General features: G+C 43.1%; 1 protein-coding gene across 2 annotated transcripts in view; it reads right to left on the minus strand.

Annotated features, from left to right (window-relative positions):
* Nucleotides 1–7,479: 7,479 nt before the first annotated feature.
* The window catches only part of eif2s2 (eukaryotic translation initiation factor 2, subunit 2 beta), a 33,646-nt gene continuing 18,800 nt past the window's right edge, over nucleotides 7,480–22,325 (minus strand). For both annotated transcript variants that reach the window (XM_055652289.1, XM_055652290.1), the window contains exons 7-9: nucleotides 16,706–16,762; nucleotides 10,358–10,443; nucleotides 7,480–9,411 (exon numbers count right to left, since the gene is read on the minus strand). In XM_055652289.1, coding sequence (XP_055508264.1) covers nucleotides 9,236–9,411; nucleotides 10,358–10,443; nucleotides 16,706–16,762 — 319 coding nt within the window. In that variant the 3' untranslated portion in view covers nucleotides 7,480–9,235. The remainder of the gene's footprint in view (nucleotides 9,412–10,357; nucleotides 10,444–16,705; nucleotides 16,763–22,325) is intronic.

Here is a 22,325-nt window from a genome sequence, read left to right on the forward strand (position 1 = left end):
TGAGGAAATGGCAAAGATGATTGAGGGCAGAGCAGTGGATGTTGTCTGCATGGGCTTTAGTAAAGTACTGATTTCGACTTTACCTTTAGAGATACAGTTCGGAAACAGACTCTTCAGCCCACCGAGTCTGCACCGACCAGTATCACCCCGTACACTAGCATTATTCTACACACTAAGGTCTACTCACTACACACTAGGGTCCACACAACAGAAGCCAATTAACCAACAAACCTTTATGTCTTTGGAGTGTGGGAGGAAACTGGAGCACCCGGAGGAAACCCATGCGGTCACAGGGAGAACGTACAAACTCCATACAGACAGTAAGCAGGGCTGCCAACTCTCACGCAATGCGTGTGAGAATCACGCATTTGGCCAAATTCTCACGCAGATCACAAATTTCTCACGCTCTGTCGTGAGAAATTCTGTGATCAACGAAAATTTCAAAACTCATATCAAGTGCATGGGCAGTGTTGGAAAGCCGGGGCTGAGGGAGGGATGGAAGCAGTAGCAGCGGTGGGGACAGATGCGGATGGGGAGCCGGGGTTGGCGAGTGTTTGCCAGGCTGACGAATGTTTGTTGGTCTGGCGAGTGTTTGCCGGGCTGGCGAGTCGCTTGCTGCAACTCCGGCCATGGAGCAGCCTCAGTGCAAGCCTCAGGGCTGTCGGAGGCATTGCGCCGCTGCCGTGAGAGTCTCTGTGCCGAATTCGCCCAGGTGACCAGCATGGATCAGGCTGCGGCTCGGTGCATCCTGGAGGACAACCAGTGGCTGCTGGAAGTAAGTACCAAGCACTGGGTAGAAACAGTGGAAGACAGTGGACTTCAAATGGTGGTGGTTGGAGAAAGCATCCTGCTTGCCTGCTAGATTTTCACTTACTGTAACTGCAAGAAAAATTTTCCCGATGTTGGGGGAGTTACGAACCAGGGGTCACAGTTTAAGAATAAAGGGTAGGCCAGTTAGGACTGACATGAGGACAAACTTTCTTCACACAGAGTTGTGAATCTGTGGAATTCTCTGCCGCAGAAGACAGTGGAGGCCAATTCACAGGATGTTTTCAAGAGTTACATTTAGCTCTTGGGGCTGGCGAAATCAAGGGATATGGGGAAAAAACAGGAAAGAGGTACTGATTTTAGATGAACAGCCATGATCATATTGAATGACACTGCTGGCTCGAAGGGCAGAATGGCCTATTCCTGCACCTATTTTCTATGCTTGAGTATATGGCAATAAAACTCGACCACTTGATTCTGAAGCATTCATGCATGGTGGAGGTATAATGTAGTCATAGTGATACAGTGTGAAAACAGGCCCTTCGGCGCAACTTGCCCACACCCGCCAACATATCCCAGCTACACTACCCGCTTTTGGTCGATATCCCTCCAAACCGGTCCTATCCATGTATCAGTCGAACTGTTTCTTTAATGTTGGGATAGTCCCTGCCTCAACTACCTCCTCTGGCAGCTTGTTCCATACACCCACCACCATTTGTGTGGAAAAAGTTACTTCTTAAAAATACTTCAAACAAAACACATTGAAATCATACTTCTACAATGCACTAAAACATGATTTTAATACATCAAGTTTCAAAAAGTCAACCCCCTCCCACACCCTCCCCCCATTCGCCAGGTTCCCCCCAAGGCCAGTGATCAGTGATTGCTCAGCCTCCCACTTTCAAAAACGCTCCGTGGCCTCTGGTTGAGACAGAGAGCACTGCCAGATGTGAGCGGGGTACTGAGGCCAGTTGTTGTGATGTCTGGATCCCAATGCTCAGCGCTTCGTGTTTCGGAGTTGGCTAATGTTATTGATTGCTATTAGCCTGATTTTTAATTAGTTGACAAAACCTTAATTTATTAATCTGGAATATCCAGGGGGATGGGATAAGTGTAATATTAAAATGACATGCAAGGTGTCAGGCTGTCTGTCACAACATACAGCCCCGATAACCCATTATTTCCTCAGTTAAATATTGGGAAGGTAGCACTATTGTCATTTGCCACACAACTATTATGGTTGTTTACCTCACTGACTACTTATAACCCCCCACCCCCCACCCAAATTCCTTTGATAGGTTGAATAGAAATGTCCCCAATCTCATTGTTTTATTAATTGAACACATAGATTAACATCCACAAGGAGTGTAATTAGATGGAAATTGATTCAGATAGATGTTTAAGAGCTTAATCAAAGGGGCATATTTTAAAGGAGTGACAGAGATACTTAGAGGAATGTGTGAGGAGGTTATTATTTGTCTTTAATTTTGGCTTGAACCAGGGCATCTGAAGATTCAAAGTTTAATATAGTAATTGCGCTGATACTGACTCCAGCCAACAAGGTAATGAATATCATCCATCCCGGAGGTTTTATTTTTCTGATGCCATTTAAACTTCACTTGGATTTCAATCACTTCAATGTAAAAGTAATTGGGAATGGGGAGCAATGGAACAAACGTTTGCCATTGGTACATATTAACTGTAATATAATATCGTATGTAGGTGTAATCAAAACAAAGATCTTTTTTTAATCATTGTTGTGTTATGAATACCACAGAAAACATTATGTACTCTCAAGACCACATTTAGTAGAATAATATTGCTTAAATATATAGTTATTGGACTTTACATTTTGGAAAAGTCCCAGCTGAGAGGAAGACAGCAAAATACTGAAAATACTGGGGGTGAAAATGACTTCAGGACATTTTGTTAAGAAAATGAAGGAAATGGTAACAGAATACTTATACAGCTGAGTGAGTCTAATTTTATGGATGGGAAATTGTGTTCAACCAATTGATGACTTCTTTGACAAAGTAACTAGCACGTTAGATAACAAGGAAGCCAATGGGTGTAGCAAATTATGTTATACCAAATTTGGTCTGTGAAGTGCCCCATAAAAGGTTACCGCATTAGATAAGCACCTGTGAACTTGAGCGTGATATGTTAAGTCCAGAGGGTCAGATATGGGGCTTTATGTGTGGGCCAGATAATTTGTCAGTGCAGAGGAGCTAGGAGCAAGCCAAGTGTGCATCCAGAGTCAAGGTCTGGAATAGTACTAGGGTTAGCAGTCAAAGCTGGGACAATTGGAGTGTTCAGAACTATGATCTAGCAATGTTACAAAATTTTGAGATTTAAAAAATCAAGTCTGCAATTTATCCCATCAGATAAAGCATAACAATAAGTTTAATTTGACACCTAATTCACTTTCATATCTCAAGTAATAAAAAAGTTATGGCCATTTTCATACTCGGAATTTAGCATCTTGTTCCCTATTGATTTTCTATGGACATAACAAAAAAGCTGTGATCGTGGACAGTCAAAAGCCCATAACCTTCTTAAAAATTAAGAGAACTGAATGAAATTTTCAGTTATCATAGATTGAACCATTCTGCAAATATAAAATAATCTTACTTGGATGACCTGAAATTAAAGCATATAATTACTTCAATTACTGGATCTAAACATCTATCCATTTCTTAATAAATGATTAACATTTTTAAATAGCCTAAGTGCCCAAATAATATTCACAAATAATTCACAATAAAACATGATTTTAAAATCTCATTTACATCAATTTATAGGCCAAATGGAAGGAATTTAATGTTCAATTGCTGTAAATTAAAGTCAATTTAAATCAGCTTTCTAGTGGGATCCTGTGAACGCGCTGGTTTAGAACGTTCACATTGCGCTGGATTTGTGCCCTCAAGTGCCCAGAAAAATACTGCGGGATATAAAGAGCCCAAAATGAACTACTCGAAAATTTTATATACAGGGTTATATACAAGCCCCATTTAATGTAAAAATAAGGTACATACCTTTAATTGTTTGCTTTATAAAACCCTGGGGCTGCGAGAGGTTGCGGGTTGAGAGAGTGATTTTTAAACTACTATAACTATTATACAAGGCCATAAAAACTAATAATACCTTTTGTGACGGGGTATTTCAGCGATTTTCCGTTAATGATTTACTAGGCTGAACATTTTCGATTGGAACAGCCTAGTAAAAATCGCGTTTTAAACCCGCCCCCTCTAAACAGCGCCAAAATCGCGCACACGGGGTAGGGCAGATGCTCAGCCACGATTCAGGTAGGTTTTGTAACATACCTATATGATCAGGGTAGAATAGGGGGCCAAGTGTAAGGCTGGACTCAGGGTCAGGAATAAGAGAAGGTATGCAACCAGTCAGGGTCAGGAGTAGTGCCAGATGTACAGTGAGACCCAGGTTGGTCAACATGGGCCAAATGTTTGATTATAATCTGATTTCCATACATGACTATACCAAGATCATTCATGTGCTGCACCTATTGATCAGAGCCTGGCTCTACTGTGGAATGTAATTAAGAATGTAATTTAACCTAAACCTATTCATAGCTAATCCAATTTAAAGCATAAATATTGCATTCAAGTGTAAGTTAAAACACTTGCTACAGTATGCACCAGATTGCACAATTTCAAGCTGAAAAATGCAAAAGCTCTGTACCAATGGGGGGGGGGGGGGGGGGGGGGCACTACCCTCCCTCGGGCTTGATATCTCACAATTTCTCACTCCCAACTCTCTCCCAATGTTGGCAGCCCTGCTGTAAGGCAACTCTACCACTGTGCCCTGCTGTAAGGCAGCAACTTTACCACTGTGCCCTGCTGTAAGGCAGCAACTCTACCACTGTGATAAAGTCCCACATGGTGGGCCTGAGCCAAAAGATCATCTGTGTGTCTCCACGGATATTGCCTGCCTGCCAAGTTCCTCCAACACTTTTGTCTTTTAGTTGTTTAAAACTTTGGTTTGGCCAATTTGGAGTATTGCGTGTTGTTATGGTCAGATTACAACAAGATTGTGGATGTTTTGGAGAGATTGCAGAACAGACTCACCAGGTTGCTGCCTTGATTATAGGTCATTATCTATAATTAGTGGTCAGACAAACTTGGCTTGTTTTCTCTGGCGCATCATAGACTGAGGAGATGCCAGAAACAAGGGTATAGAAGTATGACAGGCATGGACAGGGTAGTCAGAACCTTTTCCCCCTCAGCACAGAAAACAAACACTAGAGGGTATAGGTTCAAGGTAAGAGGGGTACAGTTTAAGGATCTGTGCAAGATTTAAAAATACATATGCAATATAGGTGCCTGGAACACGCCATCAGGGGAGGTGGCAAAAACAGATGATGACAATGTTTAAAAGATATTTGGACAGACAGGAACAGAAAAGGATGTGGGGTAAATACCATGTGCAGGCAGATGGGATTAGTTTGGCAACATGATCAGCACAAATATAATGGGCCTAATCGCCTGTTCGTGTGCTGTACAATTCTGTATTCTATGACAGTAATAGAAGCTAACTTGATAGGCAAATTAATTCATTCATGGGTCTCTAAGCTTTCATTACACGATACATTCCAGATGTTCCTTTGGTTAAATTTGCCCACGCTGACCAAATTGTCCCATTGACACTAGTCCCACCTGCCTGCGTTTGGCACATATCCCTCTAAATCTGTCCTATCCATATACCTGTCTAAATGTTTCTTAAACGTTGTGATAGGACTTGCCTCAACTACCCCTCCGGCAGCTCATTCCATACACCACCCACAGTGTGAAAAAGTTATCCCTCAGGTTCCTATCAAATCTCCCCCCCCCCCCCCTCACCATAAACCTACGTCCTCTGGTTCTCAATTCCCCTACTCTGGGCAAGAGACTGTGCATCTACCCGATCTATTCCTCTCATGACTTTGTACATATATACCAAATAGTTTGAGTGGTCCCAATCTAAGTTGCATCCACAGGTACAGGGTGAAAGGACAGAGATCGAAGGAGGAGGCTAGTACTATCTGTTTCATTCAATACATGTTCCCCAGCACTTCTGGATAACATAACTCAAAAGAAAGCATGGCACACCAGCTGCATTAGAAGTCCACTCAATTTATTTTCAAATGCCTTACACCGTTCTCCAAGGAAGTATCTCTTAACTTGCATTACATAACCTTTGGGAATAAGGCGGCAGCTCTTTTATAACAATTGCACTTGCAGTTTGTTGTCCTAACAAAGTAAAATAGTTGCACAGCACCCAAAGTCATTTGGCGTTACTTCCAAGAGCTCAATATAAAATAATTTAAAATGCATCCCTTCTATGTGTTTACATTAAAGTGGATGGTGACATAGCTACAATGTCAACTCTCAAGGTCTTGTCTTTCTCAATTCCAGAGGCACTTTGGGAGTTAGCCGATCAGGAAGGTTTACTGTAAGGTGCCTTGTACATCACCAACACATAGTTCAGTCTACTCAGACATGCATCAGGTAAATACAGAAAACATAAGTGGATACAACTTGTGCATATTCTTAATGAAGGTTGCCTAGTTATCATTATCTTTATTGCCATAGATATTAAGAGGAAGAATGCCCAAATGAAGAAAATGGTGGCAATAGCCAGAACTATTTTATTTTCCCCCAGAACTAGCTTATTTCTCCATCTCTCAACTTTCAGGAGAGATGTTAATTTACACTACATAAGAAAACATTTCAAATAACTTGTGTTTATGGTTTTTTCACAGGCTTGGATTAAAATATTGCTTTAATTGGGAAGGTGACATATCAAATAGGCATTGTGCCAATGATATTGCCCATGGGAAATGCAATTCACATTCAAGGAACATGAATGGATCTTTCATTCTCCTCGTCCTCCTTTCCACCACATCTGGAGACGAAAGGAACTGCAGATGCTGGAATCTTGAAAAAAAAGTGTTGGAAGAACTCATCGGGGCTTGCAGCATCTGGGGAGGGAATGCACAGGTGACATTTCGGGCCGGGATCTTTCTTTAGATATACAGCACGGAAACAGGCCCTTCGGCCCACCAAGTCCATGCCAACCATCGATCACCTGCTCACACGAGGTTGATGTTATCCCACTTTCTCATCCACTCTCTATACACATTAAGGGCAATTTACACAGGACCAATGAACCTACAAACCACACGTCTTTGGGATATGGGAGGAACTCGGAACAACCCATGTAGTCACAAGAACTTGCAAACTCCACACAGGCAGCACCCCAGGTCAGGATCGAACACAGGTCTCTGGGGTTGTGAGGCAACATCTCTATCAGCTGCACCACTGTGCCACCGCCCTTTTTCAGACTGAAGTATCCCGATCCAAAACATCTCCTGTCCATTCCCTTGCCAGATGCTGACTGACTTGCTGAGTTCCTTCAGCATTTTGACATTCAAGAATCTGTTGGTAAGCTGCAATGTTTCAGTATATTGTGACAGTAATTATAGAGCATTGAAGCCAATCCCCACTTCACTTCGCAAATCTGAAAATTGTCGTTACCCAGCTCTGCTCCACCTTCTGAAAAAATGATTTCCGGTTTGGTGAGTGAGTCTGTGGTATTTAACAAAAGTGGCAAATGTTTTCTGCGCGCTTCATTTACACGCGATCCTTCATAATCCGCAACCCCATTCATCATCCGCTGCAAAATAAAGGCAAACTCCATCCTCCAAATGGGAACTTTGTAGGGTGAAAATGCAGTAAGGGCAAATTTATTAGGACATGAAAATAATCCACAAAGGCAGAATCATTGTTGAGATCATGTTACACAAAGCCCAAATGAAGATTTTTACTAAGCCATCCCACCAATATTTACGTAACATTCTCTCCAAACATTATTAAAAACCTTCCTTCCAACAGTTAGAAATCCACTGGATTTAATAAAGGGGAGGGAAGAAAATGTGTTCACATTTTCACAGAACTGTACAGCCACATTGAGAAGGAAGATGCAGGCAGTTATGTATGGCAAGGTTTTATAATGTTACACTGGTTTTTAACCCTTGGTTAGGGTCTCAAGAAGGGGTCAGACCTGAAATGTCACCTATTCCTTTTCTCCAGAGATGCTGCCTGTCCCGTTGAGTAACTCCAACTATGTCTATCATTGGTTTCGGAGACCTGTTTACCTATACTTAGTGAAATGTGAAAAAAATTAAAAATGCAGGAAACACTTTGCAGCTCATACATCAAATCTGCAGAGTAAAAACGCTGATGTTTCTACTCAAAGAATGTGAGTAAAAGCCTAGACTACTGTCTTTCCCTCCACAGATGCTACCTGACTCACAGAGTATTTTCAGCACGGTTTTCATTTAAAATTTCTAGCAATCTGCAATCTTTTTTCCTTTTCACTAGACGGAACATATTGAAGAGCAGTGAGACATGAGGAAGTGCAGATGCTGGTCTACAAAGTAGACAAATTGATGGAGTAACTCAATGGGCCAGGCAGCATCTCTAGAGGATATGGATAGGCAACATTTCATGACAGAACCCTTCTTCAGACTGATTGTAGCAAGGGGGAGACAGCTGGAAGAGAATTTGGCTTCACTTGACCATGTTCTCCAGAGATGCTTCTAAACTCACAGCGTTGAAGAGCATAGAGGCATGACCACAACACTGTTAAGAGTTTTTAAAGTGGAGGGCAAACAGCGCCAGAAGTGTGAATGACTACTTTTATTACATCTTACTTGCACGTTTTCACCCGTTGGTGCAGAGCCATGAGGTAAATTCAGCTCACATGCCCTGTAGTACTTTTTGTTAAAAAGCCTTCCCCAACCCGATCATTGGCTGAATATGGATAAACCTTCAGAACTGCTGTTAAATCAGCACCAATTAGGTTCCACAACGCAGACCTCACCCTGGTATTTGAAAGGTTTGATTTCAATAAGATGCCGTAGTAAAACAAAAGTCAACAGTTTTAAATAATTTGCAGGGAATTTGTTTAATAAATTTCCAAAACTCATTGAGCACAATTTGGTCAACACCCCTTCCTCACACAAGCCCACCCCATCCCACCCACCACTCCTCTGTTTAAAAAAGTACAGCAGCCAGATACTGTGATAACTACCAGGGTGAGGTATATTCAACAATGAGGAACTATATACTCTTAAAATAATCGACAGTGGATCATTTCCGGACTTCAAGAAATGACGCTGACCTCCCCAGCAGCCTGGTGATCTCTCATGTAAACAGCAACCACATCTGTCGATGACACTGGTGACTGGACAGCTTATAAACAGAGCAGTGCAACAGGGAATGTCACAATGAACTCTGGGGCTTGGGACATCTCCATAGACTATTGCTCGCCATTCTCGCTTGCCTCCATAGAGCTGTCGGCAACTCTTAAATTTTTTTGATGCACTTAAAACCCACCCCTTGTTTGGTTGAACAGTTCAATCACATCGATCCTCAGTTCCAATTCTCTCCAGTGGCCATGGTTTAGGCTAATGCGCTTTGGCACGGAGCTGAGCACGTTTCCCAGTGACGGCCTGGAAGCCGGTCTTGATGCTGGCCACGGAACAGCGTGAGTGACAGGTCTCGCACTGCAAGAAATACAGACGTGTGTCCTTCTGCAGGATGGTATCTGGCGACCGACAGGTGTGACAGGTAACGTACTCCTCTGTGAATCGGGGAAAAGGAGTCAACAAAAAAAAACACACATCAGTCATGCCAAAAGGTTTTGCAGAAACACACCCAATTACATTTTAATCATTTACATATTGATTGAAAGATACAGAATGGAAACAGGCCTTTCTGCCCACTGGACCAGCGCCACCCTTTCACACTAGAGAGCTGCACGGCAGTGGAGCTGGTAGCGCCACTGCCTCATAGCGTCAGAGATCCCGTTCGATCCCGACCACTGTTGCTATTTGAGTGGAGTTTGCATGTTCACCCTGCGTGGGTTGCCTCTCACATTCCGAAGTCGTACAGGTTTGTAGTTTAATTGGCTGGTGAGGTGTGTAGGAAGGAACTGCAATGCTGGTTTATACCGAAGGTAGACACAAAATGCTGGAGCAACTCAGCGAGACAGGCAGCATTTCTGGATAGAAGGAATGGGTGATGCATTAGGACAAGACCAGTCCGAAGAAGGGACTCGACCCGAAACGTCACCCAATCCTTCTATCCAAAGATGCTACCTGTCCCATTGAGCTACTCCAGCATTCTAGGACTGAGGTTACAGTTTCGGATTAAGAAATATGTAATTTAGGACTGAGGAGAAAGTTCACTCAGACAGCAGTGATTCTTCAGGGTCAGTTATTGCGTTTGAAATAAGGTCAATAGATTACTGTCTTGCAAGGGTATCAAGGGAGATAGGGAGGCAGAGGGACTGCAGAAACAGTGATCCGAAGCAAAAGAAAATTGCTGGAGGAACTCAGTGGGTCAAAGAGCGTCTTTGGAAGAAAAGGGATGGTCAATGTTTTGGCTAAGAACACTGAAGAACGAGGTACAAGATGGCCATGATTTTGACAGAGCAGACTTTCCCCTGCCCGTCACATGTTCTATATCAGCGGCAGGTAACACCGATACCAGCAATCACTTAAATAATTATTATCCACTATACTCACTGATGTATCTCCGTAACACATTTTCTATTTGTTTTTGCTGAAACCTTCCTTTGATTACGAGCTGGTTGTTGCCATCAATGGATCCACTGTTAGAAGAAAAATAATCCACAGGTTACAATCAATATAGTTCAAAATCATCACATTTAATGTCTCCAGATGAGCTGGGAGCACAATGCCTGTTACGTGGGCTCAAGCAGCAGCAAGTTAGCAAGGAGGTGAAGTCGCAGCCCATTGGTTTCTGATGCCTGGATAGCAGTACGTGGAGAGAAACATTGATGGGACGCATCAACCGTTAATTATAACATGGGCCACGGAACCGGAGGGGGGGGGTGGGGTCCAGCTCCTCCACTTTTTTGGCGAGACATGCTTCATAACCCCAAATTATCCGGCCCACAGGCGTATTTTTCTCTTCTTCTGAGGACCTCCGACATCCAGAATCTCAGAACAAGCGCACAGCGAGCGCGGCAAAACTCCGCTCTATGATCGTTGGGCAAGACTACGACCAACCCTGGCGGAAACCAACTATAACTGCCCCCCCCCCAAACCCTCCCCCTTCAACGGCCAATCACAGCATGGATCATAGTCGAGATATGGGACAGTGAACGAAGCGCTGTGAATAGTCGCCGAGCAGAAGGGAGGGAGGGTGGGCCTGTGGGGGGAGAGGGGGAGGGGGAGAGAGAGAGTGTCAGTCGGCCCCGAGGGAGAGTCGGCCCCGAGAGGGAGGGAGAATGAGAGAGAGAGAGTGAGAGAGAGAGAGAGTCGGCCCCGAGAGGAAGGGAGAGAGAGAGTGGGGGAGGGGTGGGGTTGGGGGATATATCCCCCCACTTTTTGAGTAGAGGGATGGCCTGTATTATCCCCCAATTTTTGGAGATCAGCAACAAAAAATAATAATTGTGCCACCCTCCCCCCGCTTGGTCGCTCCGCTCCTTCACCGGGTAACCCCGAGGCCGGTGATCAGTGATCACTCAGCCCTCCCCCACCCACTTTCAAAAAGGTTCCGTGGCCCCTGTATAACCACTGTACTTCACGCTGTATTGGCAAGGCCACCAGCATTACCAAGGACAAGTCTCACACCAGACATTCCATCTTCTCCCCTCTCACATCAGGCAAGAAGTATTAAAACGCATACCCCCTGATACAAGGATAGTTTCTTGCCAGATGTTATCAGGTGACTGAATCATCCTATTACCAACTAGAGCGGACCTGAGCTACCATCTACCTCATTGGAGACCCTTGTACTACTTTTAATCGGCCTTTACCTTGCAATAAAATGTATTTCTTTTATCCTGTATCTGTACACTGTGGACAGCTTGATGTAATCATGTAGAGTCTTTCCGCTGACAGGACAGCACGCCACAAAAAGCTTCTCACTGTGCCTCGGTACACGTGACTATAGACTAAACTGGTCAAAAGGAATTGGCATAGGTTTCCAGGTGATTGTTCTCTAATACAAACATAAGAGAAAGTTTGTTCTTCCTGTGACCGCATGGGTTTTCTCCTGGAGCTCTGGTTTCCTCCCACATTCAAAGACATACAGGTTTGTAGGTTAATTGGCTTTAATAAATTATCCCTAGTGTGGTGGATAGTGTTAGTGTATGGGGTGATCGCTGGTCAGCATGGGCTTGGTGGGCCAAAGGGCCTGTTTCCACGCTGTGGATCTACAATCTACAACAAAGTCTGCAATGTTACAACACTATATTCTGCACTCTGGTATTTTTCCTCTTTGCACTACCTGTTGTGCACGGCTTGATTGTACTCGTGATTTGACTAGAGAGCACGCAAACAAAGCTTTTCTCTATCTCAGTACACATGACAACAAGCCAATCCTAATACATTCAAGGAGCCTGCATTTATCAGACTTTAGAATAGGTGCCAATGTGGAGCATTGGGTTATAAACTGGACTATCTAATATTTTTGCTCATAGCCCTTCAATAGTTTTGGGGTTTTCCAGAGTGCTAATCTTTAAAGGTCTGGAATCATATAATTTAATGTCAAAAACAAATGCCAAAAGTCCCGTTCCCGTGACTTGCAACTAAACGCTTCTTGTGAAATTTTGAACTTAGCTAAAAGCAACTGTCCCTCCAGCCAGGCAAAGGAATCTATAACCAGCCCGCTTAATCCCTCTTCACAAAATCAAGTGCCTTAATCACACAGAGAAAACATCAGCACTTGGAGTGAAACAAGATCCACAATGAAAATGGATGACTATTTTATTTTAAACTGAAGCAAATGCAGTCACTGCTTAACCCTGAAGTCGGGTTGAGCCGAAACGCCATCCATTCCTTCTCTCCAGAGATGCTGCCAAGTGCTGAGTTACTCCAGCATTTTGTGTCTATCTTTGATTTTAACCCGAATCTGCAGTTCTTTCCTACTGCTTAACCCTTGTTGCCCTAGGGCCATCTATTTGAAATATTTGCTTATTGTCTTGCATAATTCTCCCCAGCACTTTTCAGCTGTGCCTGCTTCCTCCATAATTTCAGACAACTCATTAGAATCCACTGCACAAAATAAATGCAGCTCTTATTTGTTGCATCTTGTGCCAGGAGGAACAAAGGAGGACCCGGCATGGGGGAGCCGCCGTGAGGGAGGGGGAAGAATAATGGATGGCACAGCATGGGGGGGGGGGGGGGGGGGGGGGGGGGGGGGGGGGAGAACAAAGGTGGTTCTGGCGCAGGATTCTTTGTAACTCTGTAAACGCCCTTTATGTGGCAACTATTGCATACTTTGGGTGTGCAAGCAAAGAATTTCACTGTGACAATAAAGTATTCATTCATTCATTTAACTACTGGAAGTGTACATTTAAGTCATAATTTCACAAAAGCATCAACATTAAGTACCGTTAGTTTAATCATTGATTAATGGAAGTTATTTTGGTTATTATTGGGTATGATTATTTCATAATGACACCCAAGAGAATTAGGGGGTCACAGCTGACACAGCTTTCATGCGCCCCAGGCTGGCAAAGAGGCATTCCACCTGTTTTCTGATCACTGCTATGAAGCTAAAAACCAGCTTTTTGGCAAGATTTGCATGCCTTTTTTGTTTTGTTTATGGTGCTGTCATGATGAAATGTAATGGATTGTATCAAGGTGCTAGAATGGACTGAGATGTTTACTCATAGTCAGCAGGCTCGAGGCAGTGTGAAGGTTCAGCAGAGTCTGGATGGTAGTAAGGAACACACTTGACTGTTCCGTGAAGTTAGATCACATGGGATCCAACAGAACACAACCCTGGCATGGTGGAAGGAGGAAGAGAGTAGTAGTAGATAGACACAAAGTGATGGAGTAACTCAGCAGCTCAGGTAGCATCTCTGGAGAAAAAGGATGGGTGAAGTTTCGGGTCAGGACCCTTCTTCAGAGTCGACGAGAACTTCTTCAAAGAAGGTACACCTTAAGGAGATTTTGCAGAGGAGCAGGCAAAATATGTAGAAACAAACTGCGGATGATGGTTTACTCCGAAGATAGACACAAAGTACTGGAGTAACACAGTGGGTCAGGCAACATCTCCGGAGAAAAAAAGATGGGTGACGTTTGGGGTCGGGCCCCTTCTTCAGACTGCTTCAGTGATAGTAGAGGGTTGTTTTTCAGTCTGGAGGACTATGAACCGCGGAGTGCAGCAGGGAGCAATGCTGGGATTCCCCCCACCATCCCTGTGGTTTGGTGTATGTATTAAGGATTTGGATGAGAACATAGATGGCGTGATCAGCCAGTCTGATTTCCGCAGAATATAAAATTAATACAAATACACTCTTGTTTTGGTTCCAACATCAACATTACACTTGCAAACACAAACATGCAGTTGAATTAGAAAATAATTGAACTGTGGAAGTTGATACAGCTTTGGGAAGGGCATTCACACAGCAAGTCTACCCCATGTTCCACACGAATGGCTTCTACTTTATTTATATTGCACCTGAAGAAAAATTACATCCAGCATTTGGAAATTATTGCCAGCAGAGACAAATTTAAGTGCCAGAGTAACTCAACGGGCCAGGCAACATCTCTGGAGAACAGGCTGACCCGTCGAGTTACGTCAGCAGTTTGGTCCTTTTTATTAACTAGCATCTGCAGTTCCCTGTGTCTCCACTGATTGGGACACTGCGTTCTCCAGACACCCAGATTTGATCTCAGTTTCTGGTCACATGCTGTCCATTACAATCCTCGGTGATCTTTTAGCGGCGTTTGGTTTATTGATGACTGAAACTTGGGACATAATTTCACATTCCTACATTGATGCTGGATCTAAATCCTGGAACATTTCACTCCACAACATCAAATATGGACTGCATTTCAAGGCAGGCCATCATCACCACTGCAAGAGCAAGTGAAAATGAGCAATAAATGCTGCCCTTTCCTAAATGCCACAAGTGAATGAATAAATTACCAAGTTTAACAGAGCTGCCTTTATATAATTAGTGGATTTCTACTTTCAGGAATGGAATAACTATAAAATTGAAGTTAAGCTTTGCTTTTAATCAAAGTTACAACCTCATAATATTTAAACCTTTTTACAAGGACCAATTATTACAAGTGTTCATAAAGGAAGTCACAGCAATTTTTCCAGTTAGTTGAAGGGAACAATATCGCAAGTTATATTTGTATTTTTTCTGATAAGGTGACTGATTATTTCTGATAATGTGACTGATTATCTTTCTCCAAGGTCAATATGCTTTTCCCAGCTATTAATCTGAAATCATGGACATCACGGATCAGACAAAAGAATCAACTGCAAAAGTCACTAATGACAAAGGGAAACAGCCATTTTGTTTCAAAATTCCTTTTTTTAAATTGCAGCTCAAACTACCTCATAATAATTATCGTAAAATGTGGCAAAAAGAAAACGTGTCAAGTTAAATGCGAGATCCTAAAATGGCTGCAGATGCCGCCTGTTTTCTTTTAAAAAGTAAGTTGACAGTTCTGTTATCTCTGCAGATTGAGCCCAGTGTGTTGTGTTTGTGCCTCTTTAAACAAAGATGAGATACAAAACACCTTATCCACTCAAACAGCTGCACAGTGGCGCAGCAGTAGAGTTGCTGCCTCACAGTGCACAGACCAGGACTCAATCCCATCTGTACGGAATTCGTACGTTCTCCCTGTGACCGCGTTGGTTTTCTCCAGATGCTCCAGTTTCCTCCCACATTCCAAAGACGTGCAGGTTTGCAGATTAATTGGTTTCTGTAAATTGTCTCTAGTTTGTAGGATAGAACTAGTGTAAGGGATGATTGCTGGTCAGTGCGGACACGGTGGGCCAAAGGGCCTTTATCCACACTGTACCTCTAAACTAAGCTCGATTCCATTGGCAACTCATTTAATTTACAAAGGTTGTGGCAAAGTTGAAAGATGTCTGTCATCTTATTGAAAATTGGCTGATAAGACTTTAGAATCAGATCGATCCTAATGTACGCTTCAACACAGTATTTCAAATTCTCTCTCAAAACATTAAATAGATCTAGATTATGGATTATGCCGTTAGGAGTTTAAGTAATGGAACATAGTTTGTAGTTTTTCCACTGGATAACTTGTCAAAAAGTTAGCAACTGTGGTTAAGAGTTATGATTGTTACAAGTGGGCAGCTTCACCAAGTGACCCATGCTAAGCAGGGCAACAGCCACACATACAATCCCCAACTGTTCTGGCAGCGCAGCTTGTTTATTTTCATTAGAGAAGGTATAGAGGGGAAAAGCCTTGGATACACTGATAGTCAGTAACTGAGGTAATCAGTCTGTAACTGTGGGAATCATTCATTATAGCCTCATTCATTCCTTCTAGCTGATAAGGTCTCTATAGGTAGCCACATTTTTAGTACAGGTCCACCACCAATTTTCCAGTAACCGCTGGCCCGGCACCTCCTACAATCAAAATTATGAGAGCGCACTTGAAACCCCCCTCCCCCTCCCCAGAAGTTCCCCCTAAAATGGGGTGCCTAGGCTGGGTGAGACGGCCGATCAGGATTTCCGCACCAATCGGCGAGTCGAATTTGCCCCTTGCGACCAGAACGCCGTCCTAGCGGAGCCGACAGATCCATTCCCATTGTTGACTTCCGAGGCTGACTTTGCGGGTCGGTATCTAGGCCCCCCGGCAGCCCAGGCGACCGTTCCCGTGCCGTTGGACTCCTCTCGGGTGTCGTGACCTCCGTTGGTCTGGCAAAACGGGTAATCCAGAAAGGCTCTGGAACCAAGGATGCCATAAAATTGGTGGTGGACCGAGGAGCGCACTAACATAGAGCAAATCATAGAGCTAGAGTTTAAACATGGTTCTTCATTTTGTTTTAAACATTTCAATTAGTGAAGGGCTTCCTTATAGTTTTCCTATGGTTAATTAATTACATTTCTTAAGATTGCATCTTACCTTGTACCCAACTCAGCCAATAAAAATGCCAGAAGATGTTTAGGTTGACGATGCAGCCTGGAGGTAAGAGAAAAAAAGTGCCACGTTAGTTGTCAATTTATTTATACCTTAAACCAAGTTAATTTTACACACCCAAACGCTGTCAAGATAACAATATTTTATTAAGAGGGTATCAAATTCTTCTCACCTTACCAATAAAGCTGCAAGATCTATCGCAAGGATAATTCACAAAATTTCTATTGAAACCAAGTAACAAACTGCCAAGGAACAATTATGCTCTCCCCACAATAAATACCATACACATTTAAAAACAGGTCTTCATGGCAGCTAGGCATTTAAAACTTAGGTAAGAGGAAATCGTGCGTAACATCAGAATCACTCAATTGTTTTTTTTTAAATGAATTTTCAAAATAAGCATTATGAAGTAAATCAGGACAATTCCATAATGGTGAGAGTAGATTTGCAGGATTGGAGCTGGAGACTTTGACACTCACCATAACATCAATAGAATACTCCCAAGAAAATAACAAGAGGAAACTTGCACTATACGAAAAGATAGTTCCACCATTATTTTTTTCAGCCTTCACCATTTAAATACAGTGCATGCCATAATGTTTGGGACAAAGACCCATCGTTTATTTATTTGCCTCTGTACTCCACAATTTAAGATTTGTAATAGAAACATTCATATGTGGTTAAAGAGCACATTAGAAGCATAGAAAATAGGTGCAGGAGTAGGCCATTCGGCCCTTCGAGCCTGCACCGCCATTCAATATGATCATGGCTGATCATCCAACTCAGTATCCTGTACCTGCCTTCTCTCCATACCATAGGGTGAACTGTTTTAAATATCTGGGAGTCCGCATCTCTGAGGATATGACATGGTCATCACACGCCTCAGCCCTGGTGAGTAAGGCAAGGCAGCGCCTTTACCACCTCAGGCAATTGAGGAAATTCAGAGTGTCTCCAAGGATCCTACAGTGCTTCTACGCAGCGGCGGTGGAAAGCATCTTGTCCGGGAACATTACCATCTGGTTCGGGAATTGCTCTGCCAAGGACAAGAAGGCTCTGCAGAGAGTAGTGCGTTCGGCCGAACGCACTATGGGAACTTCACTCACCCCCCTGCAGGAACTATACAACAGGAGGTGCAACTCCAGAGCAAACAAAATCATGAGAGACCTCTTCCACCCCTGCAACGGACTGTTCCAGCCGCTACGGTCAGGCAAACGCCTCCGTTGCCATGCAGTGAGAACGGAGAGGTTGAGAAGGAGTTTCTTCCCAGAGGCAATTCGGACTGTAAACGCCTTTCTCACCAGGGACTAACTCTACAGAACGTTTTTCCTTCTATTATTTATTATGTAAAAGAATATGTGTGTTATGATTGTGTTTATAATTTGTTTGGTTGTTTTGTTGTTTGTCTTTTGCACAAAAGTCCGCGAGCATTGCCACTTTCATTTCACTGCACATCTCGTATGTGTATGTGACAAATAAACTTGACTTGACTTGACTTGATACCCCCTGATCCCTTTAGCCACAAGGGCCACATCTAACTCCCTCTTAAATATAGCCAACAAACTGGCCTCAACTACCTTCTGTGGCAGAGAATTCCAGAGATTCACCACTGTCTGTGTGAAAAATGTTTTCCTCATCTCGGTCCTAAAAGACTTCCCCCTTATCCTTAAACTGTGACCCTTTGTTCTGGACTTCCCCAACATCGGAAACAATCTTCCTGCATCTAGCCTGTCCAACCCCTTAAGAATTTTGTAAGTTTCTATAAGATCCCCCCTCAATATTCTAAATTCTAGTGAGTACAAACCGAGTTTATCCAGTCTTTCTTCATATGAAAGTCCTGACATCCCAGGAATCAGTCTGGTGAACCTTCTCTGTACTCCCTCTATGGCAAGAATGACTTTCCTCAGATTAGGAGACCAAAACTGTACTCAATACTCCATCCAGGTGTGGTCTCACCAAGACCCTGTACAACTGCAGTAGAACCTCCCTGCTCCTATACTCAAATCCTTTTGCTATGAATGCTAACATACCATTCGCCTTCTTCACTGCCTGCTGCACCTGCATGCCTACTTTTAATGACTGGTGTACCATGACACCCAAGTCTCGTTGCATCTCCCCCTTTCCTAATCGGCCACCATTCAGATAATAGTCTACTTTCCCGTTTTTGCCACCAAAGTGGATAATTGTCACCGATTGTCAGATTTTAATAAAGGCCATTTTTATACATTTTGGTTTCACCATGTAGAAATTACAGCAGTAAATACATAGTCCTTGCATTTCAGGGCACCATAATGTTTGGGACACATCAATGTCATGTAAATGAAAGGAGTCACGTTTAGTATTTTGTTGCATATCCTTTGCACACAATGACTGCTTGAAGTCTGTGATTCATAGACATCACTATTTGCTGGCTGTATTCTCTGACGCTCTGCCAGGCCTGTATTGCAGCCATCTTTAGCTTATGCTTGTTTTGGGGGCTAGTCCCCTTCAGTTTTCTCCAGCAATATAAAAGGCATGTTCAATTGGGTTCAGATCAGGTGACTGACTTGGCCACTCAAGAATTGACCATCTTTTAGCTTTGAAAAACTCCTTTGTTGCTTTAACAGTATGTTTGGGATCATTGTCTTACTGTAGAATGAACTGCCGGCCAATGAGTTTTGAGGCATTTGTTCGAAATTAAGCAGATAGGATGTGTCTATACACTTCAGAATTAATTATGCTACTATCATCAGCAGTTGTATCATCAAGGATAAGTGAGCCATTTCATTCAGCAGCCATACATGCCCAGGCCATAACACCCCCACCACTGTGTTTCACAGATGATGTGGTATACTTTGGATCTTGGGCAGTTCCTTCTCTCCTCCATACTTTGCTCTTGCCATCACTCTGATATAAGTTCATCTTTTTCTCATCTTTCCACAAAACCTTTCTTCCAGAACTGTGGTTGCTCTTTTAAGTACTTGGCAAACTATAACCTGGCCATCCTATTTTCGCGGCTAACCAGTGGCTTGCAGTGTAGCCTCTGTATTTCTGTTCATGAAGTCTTCTGCGGACAATGGTCATTGACAAATCCATACATGACTCCTGAAGAGTGTTTCTGATCTGTTGGACAGGTGTTTGGGGGTTTTCCTTTATTAAAGAGATAATTATTCTGTCATCAGCTGTGGAGGTCTTCCTTGGCCTGCCAGTCGCTCTGCGATTAGTAAACTTAGCAGTGCTCACTTTCTTCTTAATGATGTTCCAAACAGTTGATTTTGGTAAGCCTAAGGTCTGGCTGATGTCTCTAATAGTTTTATTCGCGTTTCTCAGTCTCATAATGGCTTCTTTGACTTTCATTGGCACAACTTTGGTCCTCATGTTGATAAACAGCAATAAAAGTTTCCAAAGGCGATGGAAAGTGGAGGAAAGGCTAGGTGCTGAGAGCTCTCTTATACCTGCATTAAGGAGGCAATTAAACACACCTGAGCAATTACAAACCCCCCCCGAAGCCATGTGTCCCAAACATTATGGTGCCCTGAAATGGGGGGGGGGGGGGGGGGGGGGGGAGGGGGGGGGGTGGTGGTGGCTATGTATAAACACAGCTGTAATTTCTACATGGTGAAACCAAAATGGATAAAAATTGCCTTGTAATGCAGCAGCCAATTCCAAATAGCAAGCTCCTATGTTCGGCAATAAGATAATGACCCAGATTTCGTTTTTGACAAGAGAGATCTGTTGGAGGATTAATGCATATTCCAGTCAGGCAGATTATACTGCCTTTATTCATTCTGCCAAAATAAAGTTCTGCACACAATCACCATTCCTGGTAGGTGTCCAAATCTCAATTCTTTTAGGCAAGTTTTAGATTGTAAACATGGACAAAGATTAGAAAGTCTTGTTTTTATTCCACAGAAACATGCGACTCAGCGCAATCACATGGGCCAGTCTCACCACCGTAGACTCCATCTGCCACGGGAAAGTAGTCAACATAATCAATGTCCTTTCTCACCCCAGTCACCCTTTCCCCACTTCCGTTGGGCAGAAGTACCCACGAATTTCAGAAACGGCTTTTTCACTTTTATGAACTACTAACAGTCCTCCCATTAGCTAGGGTGTTGTCCCGACCCTCCAACCCTCCAATGGTGACAAGTTGGGAAAAGCGTATTACAACGAGATCTGGGTGTCCTTGTTCATCAGTCACTGAAAGTACGCATGCAGATACAGCAGGCAGTGAAGAAAGCAAATGGCATGTTGGCCTTCATAACAAGAGGAATTGAGTATAGGAGCAAAGAGGTCCTTCTGCAGTTGTACAGGGCCCTAGTGAGACCACACCTGGAATATTGTGGGCAGTTTTGGTCTCCAAATTTGAGGAAGGACATTCTTGCCATTGAGGGAGTGCAACGTAGGTTCACAAGGTCAATTCCCGGGATGGCAGGACTGTCATATATTGATAGAATGGAGCGGCTGGGCTTGTATGCTCTGGAATTTAGAAGGATGATAGGGGATTTTATCGAAACATAAGATTATGGACTCACTGGAGGCAGGAAACATGTTCCCGATGTTGGGGGAGTCTAAAACCAGAGGCCATAGTTTAAGAATAAGGGGTAAGCCATTTAGAACGGAGATGAGGAAAAAATTTTTCACACAGAGTGTTGTGAATCTGAGGATTTCTCCGTCTTAGAAGGCAGCAGAGGCCAATTCTCTGGATGTTTTCAAGAGAGTTAGATAGAGCTCTTAAAGAAAGCAGAGTCTGGGGATATGGGGAGAAGGCAGGAACGGGGTACTGATTGTGGATGATCTATTGTCTAATGGTGATAAACTAACAAGAGTCTTAGGAATTGTAATAAGACTAACACCTGAGTACTTAATTCACAAGTGTTAGTTCCAGCTACTTCTTTGAAGTCTGAGGCAGCAATCCAATGCAGATTCCAGCCGCATGGTAGCAGTTTATGAGACACACTTTGTTGAATTACTACCATATAAATTGCTGCAAGTTTTCACTTTCCATATAGGCATCCTATAGAACATTTCTGCGCAGTTGTTTCAATCATCTTTTATTAGCTTTAAAATCAAAATAATGTCAGCTGAAAAAATCCCTACTTAAAGCATCAAAGAATAAAAAGCAGAGGTGACTGGAGGCTACTCTGCACCACAGTTGGGAGGAAGGCACAAATGCGAGAATAGCCTTACTAAGTGTTTCCTTTGAAATTGATAGTTGGAGCCATTGAACCGCTATGGCGACTTTGATATCCCAGGTTCATTTTTTCCTCATCTGTATCAGCCAGGGCAATAACAAAGGTGACAGAACAAGCCTCCAAACTGTGACGTCAAACAAGAGAGGGCAATGACATTTCTTAAAACAATGATGCATTTTGTACAATATCATCAGCTTTAAGTATCACACCATTCTGACTGGCTTGTTTTATGGCCACATGGTGTGAATGTTCACAATTTCCCCATTGAGCAACATTCAAGGACCACAATTTCAAGCCATAAGCATTAGATGTTCACGAGGAAGGCTCATCAACTTTCTGAAGGGCACTTAGACTTGGCACTGATGTCCAAACTCCACATTTTCAAAGAAAAATATGACCTTGGGAACCGTAGGAACAAAATGCCCTTTGATGTT

The sequence above is a fragment of the Leucoraja erinacea genome, chromosome 21 (assembly GCF_028641065.1).
Source record: "Leucoraja erinacea ecotype New England chromosome 21, Leri_hhj_1, whole genome shotgun sequence".
NCBI lineage: Eukaryota > Metazoa > Chordata > Chondrichthyes > Rajiformes > Rajidae > Leucoraja > Leucoraja erinaceus.